We start from the raw sequence: 13,849 nt of genomic DNA on the forward strand, positions 1-13,849 counted from the left end.
TTATTGCATAGCTATAATTAGCTATTTAGAATCATGTATATGAGAAACAATCCAGTGGGGATGAACGAGAAGATATATATTTATCTTTGATACATTAATTAATAATTACTCACAACGTATACCGGATGTTTCCATGGATAAAAAGAATCTTACTAGATGATCACTAGTAGCTATTAATTATAAGAAAAGACAAATGAGATTATCACCACATATTTGAAGTTTATGATTAGATATAAATGTTAAATGTAGAATCTAATAAATTGAAACTTTTGATTGCCAAATGTGTTAATTTGAATTTAAATTAGAGGATAATATTTCAATTTGAAATTTGAATAAAATAAAATAAAATTCAATGAGTAAAGCTAGATGTATGAATTAGCTAGAGACAATTAAGAAGCCAACAAAACAACAAAATTAAGTTATCTCATAAAGTTTTAATCTTTCATAGACTTGTCACTGTACTATTCTTAAAAGTTCATCAGAAATATAAATAAGGCTGATTTCTGATCTCACGTCCCTGTCCCATTCCATATATATAATGCCCATTCTTCACTGATATAGTAAAATACCAGGTCCATTTATCGGTGGAACTCAGATCCCTACCTAATTTTGGGAATGAAATCTGGGAGGACCCTCCTATTCTCCAATTCGAACCGTTTAAAATCGATCAAACGGTTTTAATTACATCTGATTTATTTGTGCTTTGAGATTCGTGTCATATTAAAAAGAAATTGAAGCCGTTTATCGATGTTGAACGGTTCGGATTGGAGAATAGAAGAGTCCTCCTTTTCTCAAGAAAAGGAGCAGGTAGGCTTCCCTAATTTTGAGTTTGGATCCGGATTGTTGAACCAATTAAATTTGACCACAAGATACTCCATGTACAGTATATATTTGTGCAAAAAGAAAAAGGGAAAATAGCAGTGCGGCGTTTGATCTATATAACTATAGAGTCCGTGTCCGCCTAGGTCAATTTTAAAAAAAATGAACGGTTCAGATTAATTCCATTCATATCCAACTCAACCGGGCTTCTATTATGACTGTAGGGGGGTCTGCTTTGAGATTTGTGCCATGCTAAAAGAACAGCCTGAATTTTCTACTTGCACCTCAGATACCTGAGGTGATACGGATTCACTCATAACTATAAGCACACAATCCAAAAAGTTCCTAATTTGTATTGTGTGAATTGCAACCGTGTGCAATTTTTCCACAAACTTCTTTATGTTCAGATAGAAATCCGCTCTTTAAAATTATTAATGGCACTTATTTGAAATACATGTTCTGATAAATAAGATGCTTGATCAGAGAATGTTCAAATTTTGTGTTCCATCCTGAACAAATTTATGGTAACGGGTCAATTCTCTAACACCCTATCCACGAGAGTAGTGGAAGGAATGCGGCCACTATTTCACGAGTTTAATGGGTCCCTATTGGATCGCTCATATCACAGGCGGTTTGATCCTTAGCGGACTGCCCAGCAGTCTTCTAGAGATCTGAACCGCCCGTACACCAGGCGATCGAGACAGTTTTAAAAATCGGGAGCAGTTTTAAAATTATTTTTTTTAAGGGTATTAATAAAAAAGGCCGGAAGGAATGCGAGGTGAAGAATAGAAAAGAATGAAATGGAATAAAAAGAAATATTAATATATTTAAGCTCTTTGTATTTGGATAATTAATAAGAGGAAATAAATTTAATTTTTTTTTTCTATTTTATTTCTTGTTTGATTGATTAAAATTTAGAAGTTTCATGAGAAATTTGGTGGATGTTGTAGGATCGTGACAAAAAAAAACTGTATGAGAATTATATAGTTAAGATATAGAATTAGACATTTGTGTTACAATCCAAATTAGAAGGGAAACCGATTCTATTGATTACAATGATACAAGATTAAACCTTTCACTTCCTGTGCTGTAATCTTCACCTCCGACATAATTTTATGAACCAAACACGATTCGACGGAAATTTTATTTTCTTTTCATTCTCTCCCTTCCTCTACTCTCCATCCAAACAAGGTGTAAGGTAAAAGAAAGGGGAAAAAAAAAAGATAAATGGAAAATTACCAGATTGGTTATATATATAGTACCTGGAATTACCACAGTTCCCACTTCCCACAATAAACACCGCTTATTTTCTTTTAGTTGCCATCCGTTTATTTATCTTTATTTTATTTATGTAATGTTATTTGACAGAACTTGGGCAGGAAATATATTATAACAATTAGTGATAATGAGTCTGCTGCATATGATCCCTACATAAAACATATAGACAATGCTCTCAAATAAAAACAAAACAATTAATGGCGTGTTGCTATCATGTCTGTGCTGACACGACTCACACGAGGCATTCTTTGCTGCTTTGAACGCACGATCCCAACATGCACATTATTGGTGTCTAACAGTACAATCTCGCTTGCTTAAAAATATTATTTCAAAAAAAAAAAAAAATACAATCTCGCTTGCTTAAATAATTGAGCAAGCGATTCAAAAAAATATTATTGCTCTGGACTGCATCAGAGTTAATAGGCTAATTTTTGTAAGGCATGATTCTAAAGGATAAAGCCTGAAATCTCTTATTGTCAAAATCGGACCAATTCCAAACTTGATCCAAAATAGGTTGTGAAGGCCTATATTACTCACTGAGGAGCAATAAAAGAAATTATATGTACAAAAACCATCTGGTTATCTTACAATTATATCCACAGAAAACAGTTCCCTGGAGAGAAGCAATAATAATCTAAGTCCTTCTATTGATAGCATTCACCTGCTCACTGAGGAGCTTAATTTTAAGCTTGTCATATCACCTCGCCTTTCGGACAGTATTTTCTCTCAGGCTCCTAAAGTGACTCAAAATCTGTTGTGCCTGCAGCAGCATACGATTTTGCAGATTTACTTGTCAATAATCAAGCATTACTCTTGTTTGGACGAGAAGTACCAAAACTTGTGACTGGAGCACATAAGTACTCTGTGTGTGTGTGTGTGTGTGTGTGTGTTCCTAACTCTCCCTCTCTCCTCGCACAATCCCTCCAAGCAGGAAAAGAAAAATGGAAAAGGCTGCATTTCAAATTCACAAAGGCGCCCACAAAACTTGAAATATTGACATATATCAGTAATACATGAAATATTATGTAAATCTGTACAAAACTATCAAAATTTTACATATGCCCTCTAAAGCTGGCAAATTATCACATAAAACTCAACCACTACTCAGCCATCAGACTAGGTTTGTCTAATCTGTATCAATAATTTCCTATTAAATAACATGGTGACCAGATAAAATAAATTTCAAGATGACTCTTTCACTCTTGAAAATATTGAATCAAATTTATCATGGTTTTATAGTTCTTAGATTTCCATTCCAAATCACTCGCCTTCTCTCTACCACAGTTCCAGAGGAAGGATAAGGAATATTTGGAGAGAATGTGTGAAGAGACAATATTTTAGATAATATTGTGATCATCCTACTGATAGAATTGTGCTAATAAAGTGTTCCGTGCTATTTAGGTAGTTTTGTAGGGTTATCCAGGGTATTTCAAATTTACAGAGCACAAATGATATTTTTCACATTAACCAGGAGTGAACACCTGATTTAACCTGAGGAAAACTAAAGAAACAGAAAAGACATGAGGAAAAAATAAAACAAAACGACTTTTCGACATCTGTCAGACCATATCAGATCTGGAATTTTGAAGCGAGGAAATACATGGGAGCATTGCACATTGTTGTACCAAAATGAAGGTAAAATGAAAAGCATAGTTTGCATACCTTTTCCCTTGCTCTAGGTGTACCAAATTGAGACAAGGCAATAAGAGGAGGTACAGCGCCTTCTTGCAAAACAAGGCTACAAAACTTGGTGCTATTAATAGAGAGCTGCAGCAAAGCAGATGCAGCATTCTCCTTCCCTCTCTGCGTACCAGTCTCCAATGTCTCAACCAGCAAAGGAATACCACCTTCCTGAACAATCACAACGCGACCTTCATGTATTGTCGATAGATTTGCCAAGAGCGCCACGGACTTGTCTACCATCCCAGTACTGGGATCCATCAACAATATCAGATACCTGACCGCACCTGCTTGCACTATGCGTGCCTTGTTTTCATGTTGGATTGACAAGTTGAACAGTGCCGTGGCAGCATCCTTTCTCCCTCTCAGAGTACCGGTGACCATATCATGAGATTGAACCCTATTAGGGAATACAAATGGCCTCAATGAGCATCATTAAGCCAAAATTAAGTAACGACGCCATAAAAAAGAGACAGGGACAAACATAACAACTAAGCACTGGCAGAAATTTTGACAAGTACATAATTGAACCAGTAGCAACCAAAATGTAATAATCATATGCTGCCGATATTGAAATAACAACGAGAATACACAATTAAAAGCACAAAACATACCACCTTGTTAAATCACACCAAGTACCTGAGTGACAGACAAAAGAGAAGGAAAGGAATAAGCGGGCAGCAAATTGCTATAGAGTTGACAAATGCGCATGGACAAATTGCGTATGCTGGACGCCATTTGGCTGCTTCTGATAAACTAGTAAATAAAAAAAAAAAGCAACAATGACCATTTCTTAATGAAATAATATGACCAGTCTTAGTTTGAACAAGTTGAAAAAGAAAAGAAACAGAAGCGAGCGAGCTCTCACACTGTAGATCTTGCCGAACCTATGAGGTCCTTTCTCCAAAAAATCTCTAGCCTCATTGACAGCCATGTCAAGCTCCTCAATTGCCGTCACCAGCCGTTCATCCCAAGGGAAGGGAGAACCAAATGCCTCATCTATTATGCATTTTAATGGCTTTAACATGCCAACTATGCACTTGAACTCATTTATTGCTGCAGTTTTGCTGGTCTGACAAGAAACTAGATGCAAAAGCCTTGATATGCTGTTTATTAGTGCCCCTATACTTCTTCTGTCCATTTTACCTACAACAAATGAACTAAAATATGAGCTTAACACCACTTTCACTTCTTCCTTGTTTCTCCAATAATTGCTGCATATTTGATATTTCATTGAAATGTTTTGGTAACATAAATCATGAACTTAAGGTGGCCAGCTATTCTACTGTTTGTGAAGCACCATGCTCAAAATTAGAACCTTCTACCATAGAAAGCAATAGTACATTGTTGCTACTGGGTTTGAATAATTTATTTGCAGCCCATGATCCGATTATTGGACCCCCCACTATTCTACTGTTTGAAGAAATAATATATTTTTTTCCTCTTGAAATGAAGTATTTACTTATCATTAAAAAAAAGGAAAAAAATTAAGATTCTATTACAGCTATTTATAACTCTGTATAAAATTTGTCAAACATCATAGATTTATATATAATTAATTTTTGAAAAAGAATGCAAGTCATCCATGCATCAAACATATATATTCTTTGAAAAATAAGGACCTTAACTGTATATTTATATATATATATCACTAACAATGTCAGGAACGGACGAGCAAACACTATAGCAAAAAAAGGGTATCCGCGACCAGTATCAGTGACCGGTGTTTTCGCCGATCGCTGAACCCTTTTTTCTAGAAGAAAAAAATTAAATTAAAAAGATCATGTGCAGTCTTTTGTATCTGTACAGAATATACATATTAGCTCGAGCAATTGTTATAATTTTTAATAACAATTTTTGCATGTGGTTCTTGGATATTTTGGACCTTCATCTTATTTGGGGTATAATTTGTAACTAACTATAACTTCCTCATTTGTTCAAGTGAATGTGTGCTACTTCATAAAAGGAAAAACAAAGACGGGTCAAATATTCAAGTGAAATGTTGAAAATGTTTTGACACCCAATTGATTCAATTCATTGTATTTTCTTTTTGAGTGAGTCTATGGTACTATGCATATTACGATTTGTTACTGTGCTATGGCTCTATATTTGAGTTTTCAAATCCTAACGGTCGATCCGAACCGTTCATCTTGTTCTCCATATTAATATGTGTTTGAAAACCAAATTTTACATTTTTTGAAATTTTTTTGCTATTTTTTTAGATTTATTGAAAATCACTGTTTTTGGATGGTCCAGAATTTTCAGATCAAGTGATTTTCTAAATATCTAAAAAGATAGTAAAAAAATTTCAAAAAATGTAAAATTTGGTCTCCAAACACATATTAATATGGAGAACAAGATGAACGGTTCGGATCGACCGTTAGGATTCGAAAACTCGAATATAGAGCCGTAGCACGGTAACAACCCGTGATATGCATAGTACCATAGACTCACTCTTTATTTTTTTTCAATTGTTTGAAGGATCCATATAAAGAGGATAATAATCAAAGAGAGTAGTGCTTAAAATAGGCTAATTTGATTCAAGTTGTACATAGGATTCCGATGCACAAATGTTAAGCTGGTTCTGATTGCAATCTCAACCTTTTTTTTTTGACATAATCACCTAATTATTGGCAATATTCTAATCTCAAGTTTCAAAACCATGTGATAAATATCATGTGTTAAATCCGAAGTCTAAAAGCATTTTAGTTTTAAGTGGCTTTGTTAAGTTGTAGCCCTCTATTACTGTTTTTGTTTATTGTAAACCAAAAAAATATACACCATATATGTATGCTATACATGCTTCTAATCAAATATAGTTTACTACGTTTCTCAAACTATATCGATCTTTAGTTAAGGTATACGTGATGTCATTTTTTCCTTTTTCCTTCTCTGATAAACAAATAAAAAATTTTCCTCTAAAAATGAAGTATTTAATTACTTGTCATTAAAAAATAAGAGAGTTAAAAATTAAGATTCTATCATGGAAGGAAGTATCGGCCGATCCGGATCAGTATCGGCCGTTCTGGATCGATATCGGCCGTAACCGATCCGATACCTTGCCAATTAACGCGAATTCTATATTTTTCGTCCAATTTCTGTCATTCTGGTCCGATTCTAATAATTATTCAACAGAATGAACTATGCACATCCATTGTGTGCCCGTGATTAAATAGAGAAGAAGTGGAGAACTATGCACATCCATTGTGGACCCGTGATTAAATAGAGGAGAAGTGGAGAACTATGCACATCCATTGATTAAATAGAGAACTATCAACTATGCACATGAAGTGATCCAATATCTCCATTTTTATCATATACAGACGACGATGAAGTGATCTAGCCAGCACGACATAGTTTCTGGCAGTGAAAGAGTGTGTTTATAGTTTTAATGCTTGTATTATCTTGTCTTAGTGGATTATTTGATTGTAATCATTTATCTAAACATAAATTATTGACAAAAATTTTTTTATCAATTTTTCCTATTTTTTTAGTATAAAACAAGTTTCTGGCAAAAAAGTTTGATTTTCCAAGCTAAATTAGCAAATTCCGGCCAATTCACCGATCTCGAATCGGTATCGGCAGGGACCAATTCTGATTTTGATTTCGATTTTTTCCATCATAGATTTATATATAATTAATTTTTGAAAGAGAATGCAAGTCATCCATGCATCAAACATATATATATATATATGAGGAGGGTTCAAATGCCTTCATCTTTTGTGCCTCCATTATGCCTCCATTTTTTAAAACTTTAATAACTCAAAATTTAAAACTTAAAAGTCAAAATAAAACCGTTAGATGTGATCTATATTATTTTCTCTATGTGCTCATAAAAAATTATCACATTTCAATTTTGTTTTTATGTAAATCAATAAGTTCAAAAATCAACGTCTAGAAATCATTCACATTAGTGCATTTTTTACAAGCTTTTGATGACAATCAAAATAAAATTGAAATGTCATAATTTTTTGCACGTGCATAAATAAAATGATGTATATCATATCTAATGGTTTTATTTTAACTTTTAAGTTTTAAATTTTGAATTATTAAAGTTTTAAAAAATGGAGGCATGGTGGAAGCACAAAAAATGGAGGCATTTGAACCCTCCTCTATATGTATATATATATTCTTTGAAGAAGGAGGACCTTAACTATATAGAGAGAGACAGGCTATCATGCTTTACAAATTAAAGTGGGTGTTTTAATTTGTGTTCATATCTCTAGTTTCAAAGTTCAAAACATCAATCCGAACCGTTCAAGTTGATATCCATATTAAATTGTGCTTGGAGACCAAATTTTACAAGTTCTGAAAAAATTTTACTATTTTTTTAGAATTTTTCAAAATTACTGTTTTTGATGGTCCAGAATTTTCTGAAAAACACTTATTTTGAAAAATTCTAAAAAAATAGTAAAAATTTTCAAAAAAAATATAAAATTTGGTCTCCAAGGACAATTTAATATGGATATCAACTTGAACAGTTCAAATCGACGTTTTGAACTTTGAAACTAGAGATATGAGCGCAAATTAAAACACCCACTTTAATTTGCAAAGTATAGTAGTCTTAATATATATATATGAGGAGGGTTCAAATGCCTCCATGTTTTTGTGCATCCATCATGCCTCCATCTCTCTCCATCATTTTCAAAGTTCAAACAGTCGATCCGAACCGCTCAACCTAACCTCCATACTAAAATATGTTTGGAGACCAAATTTTATATTTTTAGAAATTTTTTTACTATTTTTTTAGATAGGTACAAAAATACTGTTTTTAGATGGTTCAGATTTACTGATTTTGTACCTATCTAAAAAATAGTAAAAAAATTCCTAAAAATATAAAATTTGGTCTCCAAACATATTTTAGTATGGAGGTTAGGTTGAGCGGTTCAGATCGACTGTTTGAACTTTGAAAATGATAGAGAGAGATGGAGGCATGATGGAGGCACAAAAACATAGAGGCATTTGAACCCTCCTCATATCAATATCACAGAAATTAGATAGATTTCGTAATTTCATTTTTTTTTTGTATTTATAAAAAATTTGGCTGATAATAGCACACACAGCATGTGACATACATCGCAACTCAAACAATAAAATAATTCATAAAGTAAATCGGTTTGAACGGTTTGGATTCACCATTTGAACTCAATTTGATAGGTTTTGGAGTTGGTGTTATATAGACTGAAATGACACTGATGTTATATTAGTCATACTCATAATACCGATACAGATATATATCTTCAAGAAATAATATTCCAGCCTTAACTAAATTCACTGTAGAACCGTCACATCTCTAATGCAGATGCAGCAACATATAAAATAGAAAATGAAAATAAAATGTGTTCAACTTTACCTTTGTATTTCTTTTATCTTTCCTTTTTAAAAAAACCTTTACAACTGTGATTATAAAATACTTACATTGGAAAGGACAAAGGGAAGAGGAGGGGGAATGAATCTGTTTTATTTTCAGTATATATAGATAGCTGGAATGGTCAAAGCAAAAGAAATTTAGAAAGACATAGTCTCCACTAGTGCTTTAATACCATAAAAAGAAATTGTTTGTATACCCAAATAGAAAGAATACAAATAAAGCTGACAAAGGTGAGATCCTAGTAGATATTGCAAGTAATGAATAGTCAGATCAAAACACAGTATTTCCTTATTTGTCAACAGCACCATTAGTACGGGAATGAATGACAAAAACCAAAAGATGTGATAAAAGCAAGAGCATAAAAGATTCGCAGAAAGACTACTAACCTTACTGGCATATCAGATCAGACCAAGTGGCAGAAAACTAGGGTTGCTATGCTGAAGTTGCACCAGTAGAAGGTGGCGCATCTGATGAAGAAGATGGCATGTTTCCTGTTCCTCCCTGAGTTGGCTTCTTGCGCTTCTTCTTCTCATAACTGACGCCGCGTGCCTTAGTCTGAAGCTCACGTACTTCGCGAAGGTACAAGCGTACAGCCCTGGCAGCAAAAGGGTTGGTCTCAGGGATGCCTCCGTTCTCCTCATAGGCAGCACGGAGACGGCCAATGAGTGCATCAAGGGATCCCCATGCTTGGCGAAGAGGGCATGGGCAAGGGACCGGAGGGTTTGGGCGGCCAAAGAAGGGGCACATTTGCATGTGCACCTTTGTCTTTCCGAACTGGTCGAGGAAGCGGAGATACTCTAGCACATGTGCGCCGCTGCACTGTGCGAGGGAGAGGGGTGGCCGGTGGTTCTTCAGGTACTGACCAAAGGTGTTCCAGTCACGTCGCTTCTGTGCCTCATAGCGACTCGGAGACGGGGATTGTGATGAAGGGCTTGTGGCGGTGCTGGTGGGGGGAATGATTGTCAGGGTTGATGGATTGGAAGAGAGAAGAGGCGGTAGGGGGATTGATGTTGATGCTGTGTTGTTCATGTCCATTCTTAGGTGGAGGTGCTGTTGGTGTGTGTGTGTGTGTCGGCTGAGTGGGAATCGGGTAGTACCAGTGAAAAAGGCTTGATCAATTATTTAACCCTAATTTTGTGGGTGGGGTTGCACTTTGGTGATTGAGGAGAAATAAGGAGAGATGGTGATTGGTTATAATGGTCTTATGATAATAATGATGTTGTTCCCTATCATTGAAGTGGGTGCTTCTCTTTTAATTTCCTTTCTTCTTGCTCTCTCTACTCGCCTCGGCTTATTAATCAATTTGCATGTATACAGGTTGGAACCACTTCACTGAATGCTTGCAGTAAATTTCTTCTTATTATTAGAAGATTAGGTATTCTGTTCAGGTCCTGTGCATATATAAAATTTCTTTCAACAATTTTATCAAGGCCAAAAGAAGAAAACAAATTAATTCGATACATACTAATAATAAGAACAAGAAATTTAAGAAGAAACTAATTAAGAGATGAAGTACTGTAGAAGAAAACAGCAGAGATCTAAACTTGAGATACTGTAGAAGAAATGGAGTCATCCATGCTTCGCTTTGCTTTCCTGAAATGTTAACAGTAGAAACTCCTTATGCGGAAGGGACATCAGGAATTAAACAAAATGCTTTGATTCTCCAGAAAGGACTTCGTTTTCTTGTAGCATCTGTTACTGTTAGAGAGGATTTCTAAAGTAGAGAGAGAGAGAGAGAGCATAGGGTTGGGTGGGGACTGGGATCTGCACCCATCAGATGGTACGAAATTCATTTCATGGTTCATAGAAAGGACAAGTAGGAACAGTAATATTATTAAATTTGATCGAGACCGTCCATATATTTTAAAAATAAGATAGTCCAGTTCTGGTAATTACCATTTAATAAAATCTGTATAATTGAAGAGAAAATTATATTTACGTGAAAACTGGAGAGAAAAATTCAACCCTGCTTCCCTCATGAGTAGGGGTGGCAACGAACCGAACCGAACCGAATTTACCTTAGGTTTGAGTTTGGTTTGAATTAATTTCGAACCGAACCTGGTTTGATTCGCTTCGAACCGAACCCATTTCGAATCGAATTAATTGCGAACTACACATTTTTCGAATCGAACCCGAATTGAATCACGAACTAAATTATTTTTTAGCAGCCCTAGTTATACCGGTAGTTTATACATTAATTTTTTTCTCGCGGGACAAAATTCACATGGCTTCCTTTTACCGGTATGACCTATGAAATAAGTGTTTTTAAGTTGAAAAATTGTTCATGAAAAAATACATCAGAGACGGCTTTCCTGGTATTAACTATGAGAGACGACCGAAGAGAGAGGAGAGACAGTCATCTAGGCCGGAGAGAGGAGTGACAGCCGGAGAGACAAATAGTCGCCGAGAGCATCGGCTAGATTTTAGAGCTAGAGGAAGAGTGAGTTAGGGAGAGGTGGAGAGAGAACTAGGTTATTGAGATTTGAGAGCGAGGGAGTGTCAGTTAAGTTAAATTATGACTCTCTATCTTGAATTTTAATTTCATCAGGTAAATGAATGGCTGGTGATTTTATGAGATTCGAACCACAAAAAAATCACGAACCTATTTCGATCGAACCAGGCTAGGTTTGAGTTTGGTTTGAATTAATTCCGAACCGAACCTGGTTTGGTTCGTTTCAATTCGAACCCATTTCGAATCGAATTAAACTCGAATCAAACCCGAATCAAACCCGAATCGAATCACGAACCTCGAATTTTTTTGCCAGCCCTACTCATGAGGCATGGATATATAAATCGATGACAACATGTGTGATGACATATATAATATATGATGCATGTAGTGATGTAGTATATATTTTAAATGCAAATTTAAATATGCATGCAAAAGAAGATCAATTTCTGCAGCTATACATATATATATATCAGTAGGGAAGTAGGGAAGTAGGGAGGTAGGGATGTAAATTCATGCTGTGTGGTGACTTTGATCACGTGTCGTCAAGGTGGATTCACATGTGAGTGTACTTAGTGACCCTTAATTTTAAATATTTTAATAATATATATTGAAATTTATTGAATTATATATAAGCTAGTTAATTTATTTGACATTTATGAAAACTGATAAAATAGTTATTAAATTTTTTAAAATACGATTATATATTGATATGTTCTATATTATTTAGTTACTAATTAAGTGCGAATAAAACTGAAATATTACTATTAAAATTATTTGATGTTAAAGTGTTAAACCAACTGATTTTTAAATTTGGATCAAATTTAGTACATAACTTATCTAAGTTATAGATAATATATCTCTAAATTTTTTTTTTTTAATTTTCATGATCATTTAATCGACTGTCAGAGTTGTCAGATAGAAAATTATTTTCAATATAACATGTCACTTCTTTTATTTTATTTTTTTTGTAAATCTTGGTGCAATAATATATATATATATAGAGAGAGAGAGAGAGAGAGAGAGGGAGAGAGAGTTAAGCTATGGCGAGTTGTGAAGTAATTAGTCTTATTTTATTTCACATTCATATTTTTACTTTTGAAAGTTCCAAAAGTCGATTCGAACCACTTAATATGATCTACATATTGCAATGTGTTAGGATACCAAATTTTATATTTTTTTAAAATTTGTTATTATTTATTTATAATTTTTTAAAATCATTATTTTTTCATGGTTCATGAATCATCCAAAAAACAACGATTTTCTATCCATATAAAAAATAGTAAAAACAAATCCCAAAAAATGTAAAATTTGGTCTACAAACATATTTCAATATGGAGATCATGTTGAGTGGTCCGGATCGATTATTTCAACCTTGAAAACAAAAATATGAACATGTAGTAAAATAAGACTCTTACTTCACAACTCACCATAGCCTCTCTCTCTATATATATAGTGATGCTTCTGGATTTTTTTTTAAATAAGTCATGTATTATATGAAATATAAAATTTAAATGTAATGATTACATCAAAACAAAACTATAATTATGAGGTCACAATAAAATAACCTTTATATAGTTGTGGGGTTATAGATATGAGTTAGTTTAAGAAAATTATTTCTGTAACATTAAAATACTATATATACATTTTTTTTTTTCTGAATAAAATTGGGGCATTAAACCCCAAATTCGGCGCCAATGATGACATACTTTTATACGTCATGTGCACAGTTGTCTGCCTACTGAAAACCACACGAGGAAAAGAAATGCTTCGTGAAAGGCATCATCTTATCGCCATTCGCCACATCCAAACATGATAATAAAGAATGCTTATTCTTTTTATTATTATTATTTACAGCTATCGCAGTTCAGAAATTCTGTTTTGTCATATCAATTTTTCTTTATGCAATGCTAACAATAAGTAATGTTTCTTCGGTCAATTTATCTTTGTTTATAATCAAAGTGCTAAATAGCGATTATAGCATTATAGCTTTTAAAATTTTAAAATGTTACAACGCAACTATAATTAGTTATTTATAATCATTAATTATAAAAAAAGCAGTTAATAGCATTATAGCTTTTGAGCTCCAAAAAAGTTATAACACAGCTATTGCGTAGCTATAGCTATTTAGAACCATGTTTATAATTATCTCTCATCTCTTATATATTAAGCGTATATAATTAAAGGATACCTATACTTGCAGTATAAGTATTTATACCTCGCTGTATAAGTATTTATACCTATACTTGCAA

At 33.8% G+C, this 13,849-nt stretch overlaps 1 protein-coding gene across 1 annotated transcript; it reads right to left on the bottom strand.

The window, feature by feature from the left end:
• Positions 1-2,640: 2,640 nt before the first annotated feature.
• On the bottom strand, positions 2,641-10,788 carry LOC144576148 (U-box domain-containing protein 2-like). The gene is made up of 6 exons (XM_078326428.1): positions 10,693-10,788; positions 9,535-10,539; positions 4,665-4,923; positions 4,417-4,533; positions 3,760-4,177; positions 2,641-2,857 (listed from the first exon to the last, which is right to left on the bottom strand). The coding sequence occupies exons 3-6, from the start codon at positions 4,916-4,918 to the stop codon at positions 2,795-2,797; spliced, it is 852 nt and encodes a 283-aa protein (XP_078182554.1). The 5' UTR covers positions 4,919-4,923; positions 9,535-10,539; positions 10,693-10,788; the 3' UTR covers positions 2,641-2,794.
• Between the last annotated feature and the right edge of the window lie 3,061 nt (positions 10,789-13,849).

The sequence above is a fragment of the Carex rostrata genome, chromosome 25 (genome assembly GCF_964058835.1).
Source record: "Carex rostrata chromosome 25, lpCarRost1.2, whole genome shotgun sequence".
Classification (NCBI taxonomy): Eukaryota; Viridiplantae; Streptophyta; class Magnoliopsida; order Poales; family Cyperaceae; genus Carex; species Carex rostrata.

What these genes read in the sequence shown, in the direction of transcription:
- LOC144576148 (XM_078326428.1), bottom strand. Translation starts at nt 4,918, where the DNA reads ATGGACAGAAGAAGTATAGGGGCACTAATAAACAGCATATCAAGGCTT. An exon ending in TTGGAGAAAGGACCTCATAG is followed by an intron (nt 4,534 to 4,664) that starts GTTCGGCAAGAT and finishes TTTATTTACTAG; the next exon opens with TTTATCAGAAGCAGCCAAAT. An exon ending in CTCTTTTGTCTGTCACTCAG is followed by an intron (nt 4,178 to 4,416) that starts GTACTTGGTGTG and finishes ATTCCCTAATAG; the next exon opens with GGTTCAATCTCATGATATGG.